Raw genomic sequence first — 22,289 nt, 5'->3', positions numbered from 1 at the left:
AGGGATTGCACTATTGCCTTATTTGCAACACAGTTTTTCCCGATTTGCCTTACTTTTTGCACACGGTTGCAAAATAAAAGGCGTTTATCCAATGCAAAATATATATCGCTTACCGCTAAATTCGTAATTATCTAAGTGTTAATAGTTTAGTAGTAGTAAATCAAAGAAAAGTAGCCCACAGTATTCGTTGAGTAAATATGGAACGCTATGTATTATTACAAGAGAGTGTAGCTCTAATGAAAGGGCACAAAAACTACGATGTCTATTAAAGAGTTATTGCGTAAATGCGCAGAGATTTATACAGCAAAGATACCATATATGTTTCAATAGGTTACAAGAACGTTTTTCCTTTTTATTGCAATTTTGCCTAAAAAGTGTCCCATTGGATAATATGATTTGTACGTAGTATGATCAAAGACAGAGCCAATAACGTCACCATTTCACACTCTTATGGTTCACAAAACACAGGTAGCAGGCCTATAAACCGTTTTAACTAGAGTCAGTATAAGGGCCGTTTTATAGCTACAACGCGTCATGAAAAATCAAATGTAACGGTACAAGTTCGACTTGATTATATCCGTCGCAAAACCTGTTTCATTCAAAAACACCTATCGTTTACATTCTTTGGACATATGCATTAAGTTTATTCTAGGCAGGGCCATGGTAATGAATATTTTTTATAATACAGAAGATTTTAAGTATGTCGGGGTTTATTTTCTCCGCACAACCAGCAAGCGTGTTTTTAAATCTGGGAAACTTAGGCTACAGTTTCGTTTAGTTCTTTATATACCGTTGAAGGTCAAATACCGATGCAAGCAATAATCAATACCCCACCACCTTTATTCTGCTGCTGAATTATTTATTAGAAAACGAGACTTGAAAATTTCGTTTGCCCATGACGTCAATAAGTCATGTGTCTTTTTATAGCAAAACAAAGTATAGTTCATTGAATCTTTGTGTGTCGTTGAAAGGACCACCAATGTATATTATATAACTGCTGTGAAGTCCTTTTTTAAAAGGTTTGGTATATAACCTGTTAAATATATAGCCCACATGCCCACCATATATTGATGCAAGAATTAATATTAATCAGTTTATGAACTTTTTTTATATATATCATAATCATATGCAGGCACCAACTCCCTTTCATATATAAAAGTATTTAACCCATGTTATTTCTATAACAAATAAGATATAATATTTTTGAATTACCACAAAAAGAACGAAGCTTCAAATCGTAGTTTTAACACATTTATTATGACAGAATTGGAACTTACATCCTACATTAAATACGACACACAACAATGAAACAGTGAAGCTTTGGAGTATGAGTAAACCTGTTGCAAACCCTACACAAGTCTTACAAAGCATTTACAATCATCTTACAACATGCTATGGAATTTATAGTTTGCAAAAAAATAAGTTTAAGCTGACACCGTTAAATTCAAATGTCTGTAATTAATAAGGAATTGTCATTAGTAATAATCAGTATATCAATGCAGGTAATTGGGAAAATAGGAGTGGTTGGTTGTAGTATTTCAAGGAACAACACAGTTTTAAGGCAATTACAATACAACTGGCAGCTTTATCTACCACCTACTACAAAAGCATGGATTGTAATTCACAACATATTTTCCTAGAGACAGATATTGAAAGCTACAAGTGAAATAGCAGCACCAAAATAGATTTGATCTTGAATTGGATTGGTTTAGATTTAGTATTTTACTACTGTTCATGAAATGAAGCACCTACTTCGAATAATGCATGAATTTAAACCAGAGCAAATTGAAGCTTGGAACACCATAATACTTTCCAAACATTTAGTGGCATGACAGAAGTGCATAGCCATTGGTTTACACTTTAGTACTTACAGGAGATCAATAAAACAAAGAACAATTTCCCATTTCCAGGACCACAGTGACTGTACTGTGAGTTAACACAGTACAATATATTGATTCAATACTGCGGTACTGTAGGCGTATTTTAAGTTTGATATTATAAGCTAAGAATAACAAAAATATATCTCCAACAAATAAAAATACAAGTAAAGCTGATCATGCATTGATATGAAATTATGAATATGTAATAAATAGAGGCTTTTTTGCAATGATTGAAATTCAAGGTGCTTCTGCATGCTTACTCAAGTGTTGAGATGGGTGTCGTACCTGTGCTTGGTGCACACCATCAAACTTCGAATTGAGGACCCCCAAAGAAGTTGCGCGCTTCATGTTGGAGTTGGCAGTTGGAGCTTGTACCATCGGGTTATCTGCATCTGGGGCACCAGTAAACTTGCTCACCAACTTTGCACTGCTTCTTTTTAATGAGGCTCTCAGTCGATTAAAAGACCCGCTTCTTCGAAGGGTTCCACTGCCATCACCACTCCATTCTACTTTCACTTCCTCACCATCTTTGTTCTTTGAGAATTGAGCCTTATCTTTACTGCGGTCACCAGTCGGGGTTGCTCTACCAGATTGTGATGGCTGTCGGCTTGATCTTGAAGCACAGTTTTCCAGGGTTTGAGCAGCTTCATACTTTCCTTGTCGTCGATACAACGCCCCAAGATTTTTTAATGTGGTTGTAACAGTTGGGCTGTCAACCTTAGCTGCTTTATACCAACCACCATATTCACCATAAGGAGCGCTGTCCTTGTTTTGCCCGGTGTAAACAGATGCTTCTCTTTCTTCAGCATGCATCCAGATTGGCTTGTTTTTCTCATCGATGCTGCCAAAATCTTTTTCATGTGCTTGTGTTAATACTTGCTTGTAGAGGGTTTCAGCTTGCTTGAACTTCCCTTGCTTCATGTATGCAGAAGCAAGATTGTTCTTCGTCTTTGCTACATTTGGATCATCAGGTCCTAGGTTATTTTCGTATATCTGCAGTGCCCGCTGGTAGTATTTCTCCACTTCTTCATATTTACTTTGATTCTGGCAGAGCAGGGCAAGGTTGTTTAATTGTTTAGCGACATCAGGGTGATCTCTACCCAGCACCTTTTCTCTTATCTCAAGTGCTCGTTTGCAGAGTGGTTCAGCTTCCTTGTACTTTCCACGCTTGCCATACAATACTGCCAAGTTGTTGAGTGTAGCAGCAACTGCAGGATGATCGGGACCCAAAGTCTTCTCTCGAATTGCCAAAGCATCATTGAGCAAGTTACCAGCCTCCTTGAACTTATTTTGATCTCTGTATACAAGAGCAAGGATGTTGAGCATAGTTGCAACATCAGGATGGTCATGGCCCGAAGTCTTCTCTAAATCTTCCAAAGCTTGCTTGCACAAAGGTACAGCCACCTCATACCGACCTTGGCTTGCATATTGTATAACCAAGTTATGCAAAGTACGCAGACGTGCAGGTATTTCATAACCACCGCTTGCCACAGAATTTGAGTTTATCTGATTCAGTGATGAAGACTGGACACTTCCATCAGCAGTTGAGCCATCACCTGGATTACCAGAACCGAACAAATCTTCGATGCTGCTTGCGTCTTTAGATGGATTTGTCGATCCCTGATCCGGCAGATCCTCATCAAATTTTCTTATTGATTTTAGGAATTCCAAATGATTCTTCTCCTCCTCCAACTGCACCACCTTCTGCTCTGACATTTGCAGTTTGTTCTGTGTGTTGGCCAGCTCATCTCTTAACCAGGCGTTCTCTTGACATAGTCTTCGAATCAGTGCTTTTGCTCTCTGCTTTTCCGACTCCAAAGTGTTGAGGTGACATGACAGTGAAACCATCATTTCTGCTTCACCCAGACCAAGCTCAATCATTTCCAGCGACTTCTTAATAATATTTGACTTTTCTTCCACCAAGTTCACGTCATCATCTTTCTCTCTTCGAATTGCGTTCAGTGTGGCTAGCAAACTGTGAAGAATTGAGTTGTGCTCATTCTTTAATTGCTCAAGACCTTGCATCACAGCTCTTGTGTTAGTGATGATGCTATCTTGTGGTGGCCGGTTGTCTTGCTGGTCACTGTCAGACGTAAGACTTTCATTCTCCACAAGCTCATCATTGATGTTGCCCCCCTCAACCACTAACAATGGACTTGTCATTATGTAGCGCTAGGTTTAGCTTTTACCTAAATGAAGCGCATCAGTCTGCCAGAAATATAGATGGTTTAATAGTTTATTATGATTTTAGATAATAAATTAAAATAGGTTTTCTTTGTAACACGATGTACAGACAGTTCTCAATGACTATTGTATGGGTATTAATTATTTTCTCAATCAACCAATATTTTTACATTGTAAGTATTTTATGGAAGCTAAATTCGGGACTAACACGATCACAAAAGAAGGCCATATGTTAACCAACCAACGTGTGCATTCTTCAAGCTTTGTGCATCAGAGCGTGACTGTGATAGCCGCGCACCACGAGCAAGAAGAAAGGCGATAAAACGAACGAGTTTTCTGCCCAAAAATAAGGCTTTTCTAAACTGAAAACTTCGTTTGTTCTTGGTTTAAACAAAAGTACGGCATTCACTGATTTGCATAATACAAACTTTTTCGAATAAATCCGTATCTTCTGGCTGCATAGTCATCGCAAGCCTCGACCGCTTTTGAAACTGATCGCTGAGCGCAATGAATCCGTCTGGTTCTCAGCACTGAGAAACTGGAGTCTGGCCGCCCGACCATTAAATTGTTATGACGTCATAATAGAAGAAAGGTAGGAGGCAATTTTCGTTCCAGTCGACCAATCGGCAACACGCGCTCGTCGCTTCAATCAACCAATCAAAACGCTTCTGGCAGGGTCCCGACCTTTGCACACGGCACTATGGTAGTATTATGTTGTTGTGCCTGTACAGTTAACTGCACGATCTTTTGAGCTTATTCAAATTCTAAACTAGAATTCAAATACAAAGTTTTTTGAGGTAAAAGTGATGTCCTATTGGTAGTTTATAGGAAGGTTAAGTTTTATATTACCTGTGTTGTTCGTAGTAAAACTGAGACGTATGCCCAACGATCGGAAATTTTGGGCAGTCAGTTTAGCTCCTGGTCGTCTGGTGCTCAAGGTTTTTGAGCTGATTATAAAACTTATACTAGCTTTCTAGAATTCAATATAACCAGTTGGAATTTTGTATTTCCGTGGCTAAGGTTGGTTACAAACCATATTTACTCTATTTAAAATGATTTTTTTACCAGAAAGCTCAAGAATTCAAGGCTAATACATTAGGCAGATTTTAAGTTTCTACTTTTTTAAGTTAGAAGTAAATTTACCTTCTCTAAAAAGTTTATGTAACAAAGGATTAAAAGTCTTATTAATAGCACAAAGGAAACTGTTTTGTTTTATTATTTGTATTCTCAATAAAATAAATACAATAGGTTTTTGGTTTTTATCCAAGGTTACCTTAATATCTGGCATCTAGGGACATAATTTCTCCTGTATTTGACTTTCCAAGTAAATATTTTGTATTTAAAATCCACTGGGAATGTTTTATCAAATTGTATAATTTTAAATTTGTTTCTGCTTTAAGTAAAATTCAATACATTTTAAACAAAATATCGCAACAATTTTAACAAGTTCCCAACAAAATTTAAAAAATGCAAATAATTTTTTGCTACACAGTATATGGTTGCACAGTTTAAACACTAAAAATCGGATACAGTCTTTTACAGACAAACTGTTATAATTACAATTGAAACCTTAAGTCCATTACTTGGCAAAGAGATAATTCAGATTATTCAAACCAGAAGGTTTTAAAAAAATATTAAATTGGGGTTGTAATACTTTGAAATATCTTTTGTTGCATTATTAAAGCCAAATATTAGCAGTCGTATATTTGACTTAATGCCTATATAAAGTAATAAAACAAGCAGTAAAATTGTATTGACATTAATTCCCATTAAAACATAAATGTATATTTTGAATTTCCTCCTAGGGCGTATTAAGTATGCATGATTTTAAGGCTTCATAGTTTTAAATAATTGTGGCATGTCAGTGAACAACACTTCCCCAACTATAAGTGTGTCTAGTTCTGTTTCCATTGGAGAACCATATTCAAGCAACAGTGAAATGCTCACAGCTGGGAATGCCAAGGTGTCCATTGCACCACCTGTTGTATACCAAGCTATACATAAGCTGCCCCAGACAACAATCTCAACTGGTGGCTCTACTCCATTGATCCAGGTAAGTTGAAATAGGTATAGGCCTATATATATCTAACTATGTAATATTGGGAATGTATTATTCACTCTAATAATGTTGAAGTATAAAGTAAAAGTATATTTTCATTGTTTTTGTAAATACAATAAAGTAACCTTTTTTTCAGGAACCATTGTTCTCTGGTTCAAAGCAGAGTTTTTCCTCGACATCAAATTCTGTTACTGCTAGTAGTACAGTTTTAGTTACTGTTGCACCAAAGCAAATGATTCAAGCTGGTTCAATCATAAACTTGGCCCCGGCTACTGGGACAAGTATTCCTGCAGCAAAACCTTACGGCAAACATCAGTTGCCAGTCCGTGCAATACCAGTTGCTGGTATTTCCCACGTTGCACCTAAAACCAGTGCAGGAGATGCAGCATCTGTAACCACGGCCTTTATTGACCCTGGTGGTGGTTACAGCACAAAGACTCTTCCGGTTCAGACAACCCTAATATCTCCAGCCATCAAGCCAAGCAAAGTGAGTAACTGATTTTGAATTACAACTATAATGTCCAGCATGAACTTACTGAGCTGTTAGAAAATCCAACACATTTATATATATATATCTAGAAAATCGATTTTAAAATTAAACTAATTTTCAAGGCGCAACCAATACTGATGGCTCCTGGTTTAAGAAGTCCAGCCCCTTCAACAGTAAAGCTTCAGCAGACTGTGTATGCTCCTAATGTAAGTGGTTTTAGCTCAGCTGCTTAATTTACATACACTATGATGTATCAACACATCTAGTGCTGTATCGGCTATACTTTGGTAATTATTCTAGATAAATTCATGTATGTTTAGTTTACAATTTACAAAACTTTAATGTTATGTTATTTTTATTTTATTTAGTTGTATTAATTGAGCACATGTGTTCTCAGCTAAATAGCAAAGCTAAGATTTAATTTACTTTCAATTTCAGTTGTCCTAATAAATTTATTTGCTAACATTATAATACCTAATAAATTTATTTAACAAGATTTATTGATTGGTTTCCTTTTTTTATATTCAATGCAAAACTTCATCCAAAAAGTAAAATGTTAAATACATATTCCATCCGGCCTTGATTATGTAAAATGAGTTATTTCAAAGCAGTTTTACTAACTATATTATCACCACAGGCATACCACTCATACCCTGTACCTGCACAAACGCATACCAGCAATGCTTCTCTGTCCAAACCTGCAGTCATTTCAGTAACAACACCAAAGGTGCAACCAGGCATACAAATCCCGGTGAGCTGCCGCCTAAAATAGCTGTACATTTTTCTGTCACACTACATTTACTCTTGCTTCTAGAAATAATTACCAGGCTAAACAATGTATCTATTTGCATTCTTTGTAGATAAGAATTTCTTGAAAGTGTTTGTCCGGTATTACATTAATGTAGTTATGTAACATTAATGTAACAAACACTGTTTCCATAACATTAACTACATTAATATACCAAAGGAACATTCTCAGAAATACATTAGGTATGCATGGTAGCAACAGAAAACAGTAGCAAAGTACCAGGCAGTCTTGACCTAAGGAATGGGCTTATGACACAGCATGCTCAAAACTTGTTTTATTTTGTTCATTGTGCAAATATATGAAAAGCAAAAGTTAACATGTCTTATGTTACCAGGTGCGGTCCATCTATCATGGTAGAACTGCAAATCCAAGCTCGAGTACTCATGATCCAAGCACCATACGAAGGTATGAAGATCAGTTTTATACATCTGTAATAAAACCTAACAATAACATTATGTTGATTTTTATTCCTCTTTTTACCTAATTTGATTTTCCATAATATGATAATTGATGCAAAATTGTTGTATACCAGAAAGGGTATTCCTAAAGTATAAGCTTATTACATTTTACTGTACATGTTCACCAGTATAATATATGATTCTGTTATGTTGAATCATTCCAGGTCAAGTAATGTATTATACCAACCTACCACCACAATCAGCATAAGTGTACCAGCAAGACCGAACTCCCATTTCGAGCCACCAACCTCCGTTCTACAGATACCAGCTGCATCTGGAAGAACAACATGCTCACATGGTAGGCTCATTTTACCCTATAACCAGTAATATTCGTCCATCTATATTTTCCTAAGTCAAATTTACCTAATGTTATATCAAAAGGTCCAGTTTTAAATATGACTGAGAATGAGTCAAAGAACCCAACGCATTATCCCACACACACCTGCCATATATTCTGTTACCTCAACAGGTTTTTGAACATTAAACCTTATGCCATCTTGCCCAGCTGTCTTTTACTAAACCTCCTGAGTATATTAAATTTCAAGTCCTATGTCCAACTTAAACTTAGAGCATCTTATCATTGGTAAATAATTGTAATACTTGGTTTGGTAGGAGTGAAACCATTGTATCAGATTGGTCTTGCTCCCCCCCTCACCACAGCAGCCAGCACTAAACACCAAAAGTTAATTGTAGCTCACCAACCGACTTCCACTGTCTCTGTCACAGTGTCAAGCAGTAAGTTAAAAATCAAATGTCTGAATCCATCCGCAGTGTTCAGCAGACTATGTTGCATTATCATATTTTATTAAAAGAATGCTACAAACACAACATTTTGCCCATTGACAGTAATACTGGGTGTTGGGTTGTAGCTTTTTTTAACTTTAAGTAGGACCTTACCTATTTCGAATAAAATTGCTTGTTTTACCTGGCAAATATATATGTATATTATATATATTATGTAAAAATATTGGTCTTTTTATTACACTAGGAAATTTACATTTATAAAACTTCCTCTCAGATCAAAATGCTCCGTTCAACACAAGTGCATCCTCAGTTAACGCAACATCCGTTACTGCATTCACATACTCCCCAGCATCATCTCGGCTCGCACCAAATTCATTCATCACTTCATCTTCTGTACCTGTCGCAAAAGTCTACCCTCAACAAGTAAGAGCTGCTTATTAATTTTTAGTTTATTATTTTTACATTAAAAGAAACTATTTTGGGCGATGGAAAATACATATAAAAATTAAAAAGCAGCCTATCTGAAAAATGTTCATATTTATACATAATCGGAAAGTAAGTTAACCTATGTATGCAATATTTTTATTACCAATTTGTATGAAAGTCATTTTTAATTTAACTGGACGCCTTTTTTTAATCAATCTCTCCCTCCAACCCTCAGCCCCCACAAAGGGTTCACACACTGCAGCCTTCTGTAAGTGGTATCTCTGCTCATGCGCGACCGGCAGAATTCAGCATCCCAACCACAATCCGGCAAGCCAGTGTTGCCATGACTACCACCCAATCATCTGTATCTCGTTCCGCTGTTGTAACAACTGTTGCTTCAACAAGGGTAAGACTTCAGTTTTATATTACAACTATTCTACAAATGTGTCTTTTATTCATCTAAATTTTGACATTTATTGATTTTTACAATTCCCACAAAAGCCGCTTTGACTTCTGTGGTTTAAATCCATTACAGCGTGCATATGTGTTCTACAATAGTAACATTGATATTCTCTAAAGTTTTAGTCTGTATAGTGTATGGGGATAATTTTAATTGTCAAGTTGTTGAGTACATTTGTCCCAGCTCTTTTTTTATATGGGAAAATCGGTTTAAATACATCTGATCGTGATGCCTTAAATGTTGCGCCGTACAGCATACACCAAGCAAATAGTTAAAACAAACATAGTACGCTCATATTTGCTGTGCGCCTGTGCTTTTATATTTGTACACAACTACTTATACACAGCTGGCAAACTTATTCAAATTTAAACCTTGTTCTTTACAGCCTCAAAACCAACCAGTCATTCCTTCAATGTTATACTGGCAACAACCAGGCATTAACATCAACATACCATACGCTGCAACCCCTAACCCATCATATGGATTCAGACCTGCTGGTACGTTTAGTTTTTAAATTATAGTGATAGCACCCAGGCCTTGTTTAGTTCAATCATTTTATTTCATACAGTTACAAGTGTTCCTGCTTCACAATTCCGAATTAATCAAAATTTGCTGGTGATGGAAACGGCTGCATCAGGTGCCAGCTCACAAAGTGTTACAACATTTTCGCAAAGTAAGAGTTTTGTGCGAAATTTATTACCTTAAATAAAGAAAAAAAGCAAAAGCAAATGCTTTAAAAGGTTATCATACATGGCTTCATTATCATTGCAGTTCTATTTAACATTACACTGAAGACAGCATTATCAGTGACCATTTTCACGTTTATTTTTTGCCAGGTGGTCAACCTATGTCTTCCGTTTCAATAAACACGATACCGAACGACCAACCACGTGGCCCCCCTTCTGCTTCCCACCAACCCCACATGTCACCTAAACCTGCCATACTGAGGAGACCTGCAAGAAGTGAAACCAGGTACGCTTTTTTCATTTTTTTAAACTGTTTTGTTACTTTTAGTTTAAACATTTGTTGGTAATCCCTTTACTGCTATTAACTTTGTACTACTGTAAACTTTGTTGTTTTTTTTAAATGTGATTAATTTGGAAATAAAAATTATTATTGAAGTATTTATAATATAAATTCTCAGATGACTTTTTAAGCAAAGTGACCAGTAATATTAATCCCATACACCTAATTGTTTTTTCATTGAAAACAGTGTCTATAAAAATTGATTTCAAACACGTTTTATTTAAATATTGCACCTTAAGGTTAGTTAATATTATTACTACTTTGTAGTGTCAGCAAGAAGCTCACGTTAAACAGCACCGATGTCCACCGTGTTGGAGGTCCCATATCTCCCATTAAAATGGAACACAGGTTAGTTAATCAGTGTTGATCTCAGATTCGTTTCTAAATATATAGTTTTGCCCACAACTCAGCTATATCAACCAAATGACCTGTTTTGTTGGAATAATTGCCTTCTAAACAATGTTTTGACCCTGATCTTTTTGCAGAGACCCTTAGTTTTAACACTTGTTAACATTAATATTTACATTGGGCCTTGTAATATTTCTATCACTATTTATGAAATTTACTACATTCTAACAGTTTTTGCTCATATTGTTTCAGTGTAAAAGAAAATGGGAATGTTGCCCCTAAAAAACGTTTTGTTTCAAATGAGTTAATTTATCCGACGCCAATCATTAAACCAGTTATTCCTGGTCAAGGTAAGTTGAAATCTGTAATAACTTATGCTATGACTTTTAGGTAAACCCCTTACTATTTTTTAAATAGGTTCTAAACTAATACACATTCTGATTGTGCGTTTTTTGTTTACTTTTGGCCCTTTGGTAATATTTGTTAAGTACCAGGTAGTTTTGTTACAAAAACGGACATCTAAAAATTACATTATGTATATATATCCAATTGGCAGTTAGATCTGCAAGATTTGGAAAAGTTACTAAAAAATGTATCTATATATATACTTTTGGTCAAGGTTACATTGCTATATTAAAGCCAAAATTTCTTCCCTTATTTTAAACATTTAAATATTACCCGATAACTACCTGCTATGTCAACTCTGAACTCCTAACTTTACTTTTTTGCTAAACCTACTGCTTTCATATATCCAGTGAATCTGCTCAAGCCAATAGTAACAAGCAACGGCATTACAACTATATCTAGAATACCAAAAATAAACAAACCGTCCACAGAATTCATCACCACTAACTACATGAAGACCACAGGTATTTTCCACTTCATATGGTGGCTTAAACCACGATATTTAATTTTGAATGTCTGTTACAGTTCCAAGTGATAAAGATCCAAATGTGATACAAATCGGTCGCCACACGCAACAAACTATAGGTGAAATAAAGATCAAAAATGAAGTCAATTTTCCTCACTCTGGTACAGGTAACTTTCACTTTGAATTTATTGGTTGTTTTTTTGGTGATATTTAAAAAAATATTTAAACCATTCCACTTACAAGCGATATAATTCTTGTTTTAAATTGGCGATACTGAATTGATTATTTTGCATTTAAAGAAGTTATTGTATTACCAACCAATGCTTATGTTCTTCCAGTGCCAAACCACTTGCTGCATTCCCACTTCCATTCAGTTGTGAAGAAGGAGCAACCTTCTAAGTTACAGGAGGAGTCGAGAGTCCAAGTGTTCCAGGATGTTGCTGCAGTTTATACAGTTGCCTCCACTTCCAACTATCCAACAGTTCATCAACAGCAAGCCACCAATCGAAGTGCCTTCCCTCATCCGATGGGAACACACAGGCAGACAGAGCCTGTTCTCCGGACTCTTAGGAACATTAAACCAGAGCCGAATCCCACTGTAACCGGAGTAAAACGAGATTATGATAAGATCTCTGCGTTTCCTATGGATAAGAGCAGGGATCCAGGGAAGCAGATCATGCATCCTTCTATCCCCGCATCACTGGCTGATCCTGATCCTTCAGTTGGTTTGTCACCAAGGAAGAAACCACGGAAGCAAACTCACATTGTGGCAAAAGGTGAGAATTTTTACAACAAAGTTATTGTTTTTAGGAATATCTTGTAAACCGAAGCTGTTTCAACTGTGTGACTAAAACTTTTACTGTTATATAGAATTCTCACTGTTGTGTAAAAACTAAATTTGGTATGCTTCTAACAAAAATAAATAATAAGGCAATAAATAATTTTTTTGCTTGACTATTAAAAAGGGATCTCCTAACATGTCATTAATTTCAAATTTTTTTTAATCAGATCTTCTGTATGTTATTATCATTTTTTTTAAAATAGAACTTCCGGACACCGAGCAAGTGGTGGATGATGAGATGTCAACAGATGATGCAGATGAGTTTGAGGATGAGCAACCTCTCATCTCAATGATGAACAATGAAGCCAATGCCGCAATCAAACTTGAAGGTAAACAATTTAACTTGTGTATTCATTTCGCCTAGTTTCAAAACATCTTACACAGCTGTGCAGATACTTTTAAATACAGTTATCGCCACAAGCCTATTTCCAGTCGTTGGCGTACCTTTTGCTAAATGTCTGGTCTGTTTTAAAGATTGTGCATTGCTGTAGGCTCAAAAATCTATATCATAAACCTCCTATTTTTGACTTTCAAAGCTGTGTTTTTTAGCGTAAAATTGTATTATACTTGGTCAGGCTGATTTTGTATCAGCATGTTTTATTGATGAAATAAACCCAAGTCCAATTCACAGGTTCAAACAAAGCAAAGAACCGATTGTTTTACTTCGATAAGCAAGAAGCAATAAAAAAGGTGGAAGAGGAAAAAATTAAACCCAAACAAGAATACACAGATGCAGAAGGCATAAGGTGCGTTCAGTGACAAAATCACGAGCAACAAATAAAAATTTTCAGTATTTAATCATTTTATTCATAGGTACATCCAAGTGCGTAAGAGGCCGCCCATATCTTTACTAAACGGCCACCGAACGAAGCCAGTGAATAATCATTTCACCCATTATAGTGATGTCAAAGTAAAAGGTAGGAAAGATTTTCAAACCTTATTATTCCCGCAACCTTTTTATAACGTTTCGTTTGTGTAGTTATTTAATATTTAATTTTTTTTTTTTTCGGGAGAGTGATAATGTATCATTACCTATTTTTACAGAAACCAAAACTTCTTTACACAATCCATGCTTCAACGTGAAGCGACTGAAAGGCTGGAAAATAGCGCAGTTGGCTCTTCAATTGGACGAACTGGTAAGTCGCAAGACACCTTTAACACATAATAATCCAATATCCTGATCGTGTTAACAATTAACAACGGTCTATGGGAGCCGTGGGCTTACGGTTTTATATTTCATTGATGTTCTTTGTTTACTACCAAATGGCACGGAATAATAGAACCAAAAAGTGTCCTATCTTTCTCCACACTACTATATTCTTCAATTTTCTCGGTTGCAGGCGTAATAATTACTATTTTTGCCGTTTATAATGAAATTTCCTGGTTGCAGGCGCTACTAGATGTTGACATCCTACGCCGTATTTCGACGATCAAAGACGGCCTTCTTCAGCATGCAGTTCATCCTGCCGGGAACGGGATTAAGGCGGCTGAGACCGGTTGTCTTTCTCCAGCGCATACTGGTCAAGGCAGTTGCCTCGCTTGCCCTATAACGCCTTCTGTCAACACAAACAATCTAACTTACACCCCGACCAACTTCGGCAAAACACTAAGCAATAACAGTGAAGGTGCTTCTGGTCCCACCACGCCCACCATTACACCTGTTGAGCGGAAAGCCAACAGAATTCGGGAGGACATCTTTAAAATTGAAGAAATGGCTCAGGTAAGTTTATATATACTTTCTAGTTAAACGATTTTTTTATGAAAAATGCTGTGTAGCATGTTTGCGTAACGTCCATGTACGAACACAATGTAGTATTGTAGTAAATTTTTGACATTTTTTTCTCTTGAGTCGGTCTACATTTCAGAGTGGTTACGTCACTCTGTCATGCCTTTCTCCCTACGTCAGCTGACGATGATGCTGTGTGTTGCAATCGTCGCCAAATGCTTACGCTGCTTTTATTGCTTACACTGACTATGTGTACATGTGTGTGTACGTAACGATTATTTATTGCCACTAAATTTATATTCCTTTTTATGCAGGCGAACATACAGCGCAGTAACGTGATGCAAGAGCAACTGAGCGAAGCCAAGACTGCTGTGATGAAAGCGCTCGACCATCACACGCTAGTGAGTAAAGTGGTCGAGATGGGAAGGCAAGTGCAGAGGCCCAAAACACCATCCTCGTCGTCTTCGTCGCGGTCTGCGAAGAAGAAAAAGAGCTAGCTGACTTAAAAGGTTCGGATCAACTCCGAAGTGTCATGCGCCGCGCGAGTTACGGAAACGGTCTCATACCGAGGCTAGGCGAGCCCCCTGTTCCGTGGAAGCGCTTTCTAACCAACTTCTACTGCTTTTAACGACACTCTGCGAGACGCAGCAGTATTACCTTCGGTTTGCCATGCGACTTTCGGGGGTCGCGCGTCCCTCGTTTGAAACCGGACGCCTTGCTCTTAACGAGAAAATCCCTTCACGAAATTGCACTAGACTCCTAAACCTATCTCAGCATCTCACAACGAACACGACGGCCAAGTGCAATCTACCAGTGAGATACCACACCTGAAACTTGGTTTTTCCGACCCTGCACGAACCGTTACCTTGTCGCTCGTCGACCACAGACTACGTCCTTATAAATACATGCTGCTACTTCCAGGCCTTCATTTATAACAGCACCAAACAAAATATCTCGTATAACGTTTTCGATGACTTTCACTTTTCACTCCTATTGTTAGTAAGTATTTTTTCCTTACTTCAATAGTTTGTACTAGCGTAGAAACTTGAAGATTTTTAGCAAAAGAATAACTTTGCATGGATTTTACAAAGTTTCATGCACCCCTACCATTGCGTCAAAGTATATTTTGAGTATTTAAACGTAGTCTTTTTGTACATAATGTCACAGTTTCTAATATTGTGCGCTTTTGCTTTTTTTAATTTCCTCTTTTGTATTGCCGCGTTGAAAAGCTACTAAGGTTCAAGATGTCGTACATGGTGAACACCAATAGCCTAATAAACCTTCGCCAAGATAGAGAGCCTACTTCGCCTTTTAGTTTCTATAATAACTAGCAACGGATATATGATAAATAAACTGCCGAAGCGGCAAGTTTCGTAACGTAGAAACGGTCAGCAGTTTCGATTAAGTTTCTCTATTGTACACTGCCTTATCAGCACGTTTAAACGTCTCCGCTGTGGTTGAAGGAACACTGATCAATAAATGATTTTTGATTATGTCACTTACAGCATTTGTGCATCAGGCATTTTTGTGGTCTAACGCCGAAAGATGGAAAGCAGATTTGTGGCTACGCGTAAGCGAGACTATTATTTAGTGTCGTAATAAAATTTATTCAAAGATATTTCATATATAAATAAAATTTGTATTCTATATGAAACGGTTATAGACTATTCTTGTAGTCTTTTGCTGCGGTTGGCAGTCTAACTTCTAATAGAGGGAAACGTGTGTGTGTGTGCTGGTTAAGCAGGTGAGTTCAATACGATGCACATTTCCGTTAGTGCCTTGCGCTGCATTGAATACAAACACGCGATAAATATTAGTTGTTAACATGGTAAATCAGCTTGTAGAAGATGTCCGGTTTATCAAATACATGTAACAGCGGCATGAGTTGTTTATGCGCTTACGATGGCAATGAATTAGTTGTGTATCGAGTAATTGGACGGGAACCACACCGTTCTGGTGTTTCCACGAGTCAACAAAGTATGCGCTGTAAACATTATAACATCGAACTTTGAGCCCATCGGCTTTCACCATACTACACTGAGATTTAATTTGACCTGGATACAGAATAAATGCACAAATGGCTAACCAGCAGTTGAATTACGATAGTGATTCAAACTTCTGCGCTTAGTTCCATACAGGACGTATCATGTTCGCCAGAAAGGGAATGCGTGGCAGTTTTGACAGGCAGCGGAAACTATTCTAAATTCGGAAAGTACGTTTTACAAATGCAGTTATAGCCTACACCATGGAATAAGTTTGCATCAGGCCAAAAGGCTCGAATTTTTAAATAATGTATAATATTTAACTATTTCCAGCTTTTCTCTTTGTTTTGTGTTTAATAATATGAGCCTATTATAAAATGATGACGGAGAAACTACAAAAAAGAAGATTTTCTTACTTGACAAAACTGATTGTAGATGAAGACATTCCGCTTGAGGTAAGAATCCTTTCTAAATTCATCGACCATATGTCGCGTATAACGATTTGCATGTATGCACTTTTTTCTCGCATATGTAAGTGCATACGCTCATGATAAAGAGCTCGTTCTTTAATTACCCGATAATTATTCGTGGGATTACGCAGCGATAAAATTGGCCCGTATAAGCCCGAATTATGTTTAATGTTTATTTTCGTTGTTTTGTCAGATGGAGAACTATAGCCTAAATAGTCTCTTTTATTTAGTCGATAATTTCGTTTGGAATCCCCTGGAAAACATTGGGTATTTTTATTTGTTTTGCGTATGTAGCAAAATTTACCAGATCAAAGTGTTGACACACTTTTGCGGAGTGTCTATGATGGTACTGTGAAGAACAATCAACTGTTCAGCGACCTATTTAACGGCTTTACCGCTTTTTTGTGTGAACAGTTAGGAACAGGCTATCAAGAGATAGTATGTAATAGTCTATAGTTGTATTTTTAGATATTTTTATATTTTCAAACGTGCTTGACAGACATAACAAGCTTTGTAAAAATTATATAAATGAGGTTTGGCTAAAAGAAAATTTACGCACGAGTTATTTTTCTTAAATAAATCACAAAAGCGGTTAGTTTTTTATTTGTTATTTCGGGAATAATTTTTATGAGGCGATAGCCGAATTCGAAGGCGTCAACATTTTAACGATTTTCCGCTCTAATAAGTTTTCGTCCTAACTGTGACTCGAGTAATTCCGTGGTACAACCAGCTGACTGTTGATTTCCTGAATGACGTATTTCAAGTTCAGGGTCGACAGAGACTGTTTTGTTTTCATTTTTCGTTTTTGCAACACGGCATAGTTTTTTATTTCGATTTATTTAAAATTTCAGGACTTGCACAACCTTGAGATTCCGAATGTAGGTTGCGGTGGTAAGCAGCAGGGTGTTGAGATAAACTCGAATATAATGGACAGCGTTAAACCACTCGGTACGTCGGAGTTTCACTCGGAAGCTTATCTGGAGTACAGAAGGTAATTCAAATGTAAAATGTTTATATGAAGTTATATTATATTTGTGTAATCAAAACATTAAATACATATATATATATATTAGGACAATATAACATATATATATATATATATTACTTCTGTTTTTAACAATAAAAGCTGACTAAAATGTTGACTATAATATATATACGTAATTTTAAATATTTAACTACACAGTGTTAGTGTTATATGTTATATTGTCCTAACAAAAATCTAAAATAAATTAATTTGCAGGAGGGTTTTTGAACAGCTTGCTGAGGAATATGAGCGAGAAAAACAGCAGAAACAAGAAGTTGAAATCCACAATGACCAACCATTCAACCAAACAAACAACCAGTCGAATGATGTTTTACATTCTTCTTGCGAAGATGATCAAACTGATGAAAATGAAGATTTATTGAAACTTTCTCCTGATCTACAACCAGCGTGGGATGATTCTGATTTAAAAAGTCACGCTTACATTTCTTCCCCACACCAAGATGTAACAAACGGCTTGTGGCAGAAACAGGAAGATTTTTCAGACTTAATCAGTACGGATAATTTTCAAGAATCCACCGATAACAGTGTGGGGTATAACTTAAATGATTGGACTATGTTTGATGCTCAAATACAAAAAGCAACCAAAGCTGCTTCTAATGAACAATTGAAAACTGGTACTCTTCCCAAAACACTTTCACCTGTTTTGCCACCACAACGCAGAAGAACGTCAAAAAATTCATTTAAAAGATCGGTAAGTTATATCTTAACCTGTATTAACCAATATTGTTTGAAAGTTATCAGTAGGAAATATTGTTTGATTACTGTCCTGAAGCTAAAAAGTTAAACAATTTTAAATGGTCCTATTCACTCTATTTGTTACAAATAATACATCCTATATTTATTAAAATTGGGAATAAGTAGCTTATACAATTAAGTAGCAGCTGAAAAAGTGTATATATATATTAAAGGTTTAACTTATTATACTTTTTAGTCATTGAAAGATAAAGATGGTCTTCAGCGTAAAATATCCTTGGATGAAATGGATGAAGATGATGGAATGCAAAGCTCACATAAATCATGGTTAAATAAAAAGTAAGTAACAAACAAGTGTTGAATGCACTGTAAACACTAATGTTACAAAATATAATATACCCTGTTCGTGATGTGGTATAGTATTAGTATATTGTCAAAATAAGTATAAATATTTATACTATTTTTAATTTTAACTTTATCTAACAATAAGCAAATTTCAAGCACCTCTAGATTTAAAATGTCTTACAACTCTGCGTTGACTTTTATTAGTATTTAAGGTAATTAGACTTTATTAACTTTTGTTATAGTAGCTTTAGAATTACTTTTCTAATTCCCCTAATGACTTGTTCAATTATTACATTACTCAGGTCTTACTCTACACAAAACCAGAGCCTTCAGATTTGTTATATCAATGAACCATGTTCATCTGATGAAAGCGATAGCACACAACAATCGTCAGACAAGGCAAACCACAATGAAACCCCACAGAAAAGCCCCTCCTCACCCACCTTATCCCCTGGCTTTACATCCTCGAAAGGATATGGGAAACGTTATTTACGTCGAAATCGTCTCTCGAATGCCTCCTCTCACTCCTCCCACTCCTCCTCTTCCTCCTTAAGCTTCTCACACAACACATGCGAAAACACCATCATCCATCATCACAATGGTAGTTTACTCTCATTTTCTATTTTATGTGCTCCTAATTTGTCGGTTCCACTTTTGGTTTTTAGTTGTCTGGCTTCCACTTTGGTTTAAACATTTTTGAATACAATTATTTCTGTGCATTTGATTGCCATTGGTTTGAATGTAACTCTTTGTGAATGTAAGATTGTATGATTTAAAAAATGTGTTTTTTTATTGTATATATAATATATAGGTGGCCCATGGGTGTTTTTGTGTAAAATTTTTGGAAATGCTAAAAACAATAAATGATTATTTATTATTTTATAGACCATGTTGTTTAATACTTTTCTCTTCAACCACAGATTTAATGATATGATATAGAAAAACAAATTTCTGTAACATAAACTTTTCATATTTAGATTTACGCAGCGGCCGAACCAGGCAAGAAGATTTAGAAATTGAAGCTCGATTTCAACTCGCTGAGGCTCAGCAGAAAGCCAAACTTGAAGCTGAAGAATTTCGAAAACAATCCAAAACTAAAGATGCTTCAGTAAGTAAATTGTAATGTTTCACTTAATAATGGTTTTGGCAATAAAATATTGGTTCAGCCATAAAACAAGCATAGCCCATAACTTTAAACTGTAAAATTCTAAATCTATAGTCTGGGACGTGTTTTGTATTATTGAAATAATGTTGCTGTAATGTAATATAATCCTGAGTAGCTAACTATTATTACCATAAATTTAACATATAATTCTAACTGTACTTATCATATTTAAAAGTTTAGGTTATCTAATTAAAACTGCTTATCTGATTAAAATTGTTTTGTTACAGTTGCTAACTACACTCAGTGATGAGTTACAAAGGAAAATGAACAATTTCGGTTTGAATGCAAAAGACTGTCAGTTAATTAAACTCAAGCAATTACGTCAAATGCTCAAAGAGCTTCACATGAAACAACAAGGTAAAATTTGTTTTATAGTCTTCTCGGTACATTAAATTTTAATCAGTCTATGTTTTTGTTGAGATTTCTTTTGCATTACATGCCAATACAAACATAATTAAGTGCCATCCACTACCTAAATTTTACAAAGTGCTTGTACCATTATTTGTAATCGTTTATGTATATTAAGTAATCACGTCTAAGAAAACATAAATCCAAAAGTTAGCAAACCTACATAAATGATACTAAAACAAATAAATACAAAAAATGGGGGACTTTTGCTTATGTAAGATTTTTAATAAAAAAATACATGTTTTGTTCCTATATTGAAAGCATGTAACTTTGTCTTGTTAAATCAATGAACAAAAGCTATTGAGCTGTTGGACCAGTCTCGACGTTATTGATTTACACCAGTCTGCTAAATGTCACTCAGCTGGATCTCTTGTATTATGTCTCGCCATCCTGTGCTAAACATGTACATCCTGCTTTAACAATTTTCTCCTGTATTTCAGTATTAAGTGAATCCCTGGTTTCTCTATTACTTGAAAGGGACACTCTGCAAACAGCACAAGATGCAAAGCTAACTGATATTGAAGATATTAAATGCATGATGTCCACTCTTGGTCCTGAAACAACAGTTTAAATTATTTAGATAGTGCATGGTACAAGTCACATTGGTTTGCAATATTTTACATCAGAGTTGATAAGTGTTTCTCATACATAATACCTGTTTAAATTATCAGGTCTGAATTTTCTCACTTTCTGAATGGTACGTTTAAACTACCTAGTACTGTAGTAATTACATATTTGTAAACTGCCAATTTCCTGTGTGTTCATGAGTGTGTACGAACTATGAAGCATCTACTTTATGCCCCCTTCTGTAATTTTTATAGTGGTCACTTATGCTTTTTAGTGACAAAATCTGTTCTATTTTCTTGTTTAATACTTTTTATTCATATAAAAGCTAGGTGACAATCTTTAAAGCTAGCAATGAAATTGAAATGGCCTTTCTATTTAACTTCTGAAATAATCGTGTATTTCTTTTAAGGAAATATGGTGATGTGCTTTTTATCTTTTTCGTAAAATATTACTGGCAGTGCTGGTGCAGGTTCCTCCTCTATGTTTCCTCTTAAATTACATTACATATGTATTATCAAATGTTTTAAAAACTTAATAGCTATATTCAAATTGTGAAGCAATATTAAATATAATAGGCTACACGTGATTTTTCTAGGTGCGACTTTTTGATTGTGTGTAATGAACTAATTGTACTTTTAATACCCTGCACCGTTAAATCTTTCTATTTATACTAAGTGTGTTTTTGAAATGTTTTAAAATAAAGGAAGTTTTAGCTTACACATGTATCAAAATTTTAACAATGTATAGATTTGCTAACTGTTTGTTAACAATTATTGCTCTTTTTCTTACCTTTTTACTTCGTCTGCGTATTGTACGCATGGGTTTGTTTTATTTTTAATAAACAAAAATTAAGAAATTTCGCTGGTAGCAGGTTTATGTTTCCTATAAACCAATCTTTATAAATTAACATTGCTATGAACCCAAACCCACATTTATAAAGGCAGCAAAGTATTCGTAAGCATGTGTTTTTTACAGTGTCAAATTGATTAAAAAGAAGTAAAAAATAACGGTTCTCCCCAGTTTTGGGCCTATGGAATTTTGAGGATTTTGGATGTTACTAGGTGGCGGTAGAGAAATATTTATTCATTTTGCATTTGTGTGGAAGGTTTTGTTTTGTTTTTGTTCGTTTTAGGAGCCGTAAAAACTTATTTCTACCTAACTGTGTATGTAGTAGGACTGCTATGTTTTCGTTCAGTTTATAGACAAAATGTAATAGTTGTTGCACAAGAACATTTCAGTCGGTTTTCCAGTATCGCAATAGCCGATCTATTAGCATCTAGCATGCCGCTCGGT

General features: G+C 35.6%; 3 protein-coding genes across 4 annotated transcripts; 2 read left to right on the top strand and 1 right to left on the bottom strand.

Annotated features, from left to right (window-relative positions):
- Window positions 1-1,235: 1,235 nt before the first annotated feature.
- LOC100179158 (kinesin light chain 1) lies at window positions 1,236-4,594 on the bottom strand. Its single transcript, XM_026838585.1, has 2 exons — window positions 4,493-4,594; window positions 1,236-4,088 (listed from the first exon to the last, which is right to left on the bottom strand). The coding sequence occupies exon 2, from the start codon at window positions 4,041-4,043 to the stop codon at window positions 2,118-2,120; it is 1,926 nt and encodes a 641-aa protein (XP_026694386.1). The 5' UTR covers window positions 4,044-4,088; window positions 4,493-4,594; the 3' UTR covers window positions 1,236-2,117.
- Window positions 4,595-5,872: 1,278 nt separating this feature from the next.
- On the top strand, window positions 5,873-15,623 carry LOC100176836 (histone deacetylase complex subunit SAP130). Of its 2 annotated transcripts, XM_002129899.4 has the most exons (23): window positions 5,873-6,117; window positions 6,260-6,610; window positions 6,736-6,819; window positions 7,251-7,364; window positions 7,756-7,826; window positions 8,044-8,177; window positions 8,492-8,614; window positions 8,898-9,046; window positions 9,285-9,455; window positions 9,895-10,006; window positions 10,078-10,182; window positions 10,346-10,481; window positions 10,803-10,883; window positions 11,136-11,233; window positions 11,639-11,752; window positions 11,814-11,921; window positions 12,093-12,530; window positions 12,799-12,924; window positions 13,227-13,341; window positions 13,409-13,512; window positions 13,640-13,731; window positions 13,986-14,315; window positions 14,636-15,623. In XM_002129899.4, exons 1-23 carry the CDS (start codon window positions 5,923-5,925, stop codon window positions 14,816-14,818), a joined length of 3,534 nt encoding a protein of 1,177 aa, XP_002129935.1. In that variant the 5' UTR covers window positions 5,873-5,922; the 3' UTR covers window positions 14,819-15,623. The 2 variants fall into 2 exon arrangements, with proteins under 2 accessions (XP_002129935.1, XP_018671210.1); XM_018815665.2 differs by lacking the exon at window positions 8,492-8,614.
- A 998-nt stretch (window positions 15,624-16,621) lies between these two features.
- Window positions 16,622-21,852, top strand: LOC100187054. Its single transcript, XM_002129997.5, has 8 exons — window positions 16,622-16,758; window positions 17,625-17,764; window positions 18,014-18,509; window positions 18,750-18,850; window positions 19,159-19,457; window positions 19,834-19,964; window positions 20,249-20,378; window positions 20,870-21,852. The coding sequence occupies exons 1-8, from the start codon at window positions 16,681-16,683 to the stop codon at window positions 20,998-21,000; spliced, it is 1,506 nt and encodes a 501-aa protein (XP_002130033.1). The 5' UTR covers window positions 16,622-16,680; the 3' UTR covers window positions 21,001-21,852.
- The last annotated feature ends 437 nt before the right edge of the window (window positions 21,853-22,289 follow it).

This window comes from Ciona intestinalis, unplaced genomic scaffold (assembly GCF_000224145.3).
Source record: "Ciona intestinalis unplaced genomic scaffold, KH HT000098.2, whole genome shotgun sequence".
NCBI lineage: Eukaryota > Metazoa > Chordata > Ascidiacea > Phlebobranchia > Cionidae > Ciona > Ciona intestinalis.
This window is presented reverse-complemented; position numbering and strand designations above follow the sequence as displayed.

What these genes read in the sequence shown, in the direction of transcription:
- LOC100179158 (XM_026838585.1), bottom strand. Translation starts at nt 4,043, where the DNA reads ATGACAAGTCCATTGTTAGTGGTTGAGGGGGGCAACATCAATGATGAG.
- LOC100176836 (XM_002129899.4), top strand. Translation starts at nt 5,923, where the DNA reads ATGTCAGTGAACAACACTTCCCCAACTATAAGTGTGTCTAGTTCTGTT. An exon ending in AACCAGGCATACAAATCCCG is followed by an intron (nt 7,365 to 7,755) that starts GTGAGCTGCCGC and finishes TTATGTTACCAG; the next exon opens with GTGCGGTCCATCTATCATGG. An exon ending in AAGAACAACATGCTCACATG is followed by an intron (nt 8,178 to 8,491) that starts GTAGGCTCATTT and finishes TTGGTTTGGTAG; the next exon opens with GAGTGAAACCATTGTATCAG.
- LOC100187054 (XM_002129997.5), top strand. Translation starts at nt 16,681, where the DNA reads ATGATGACGGAGAAACTACAAAAAAGAAGATTTTCTTACTTGACAAAA. An exon ending in AAAATTCATTTAAAAGATCG is followed by an intron (nt 18,510 to 18,749) that starts GTAAGTTATATC and finishes TATACTTTTTAG; the next exon opens with TCATTGAAAGATAAAGATGG. An exon ending in CCAAAACTAAAGATGCTTCA is followed by an intron (nt 19,965 to 20,248) that starts GTAAGTAAATTG and finishes GTTTTGTTACAG; the next exon opens with TTGCTAACTACACTCAGTGA.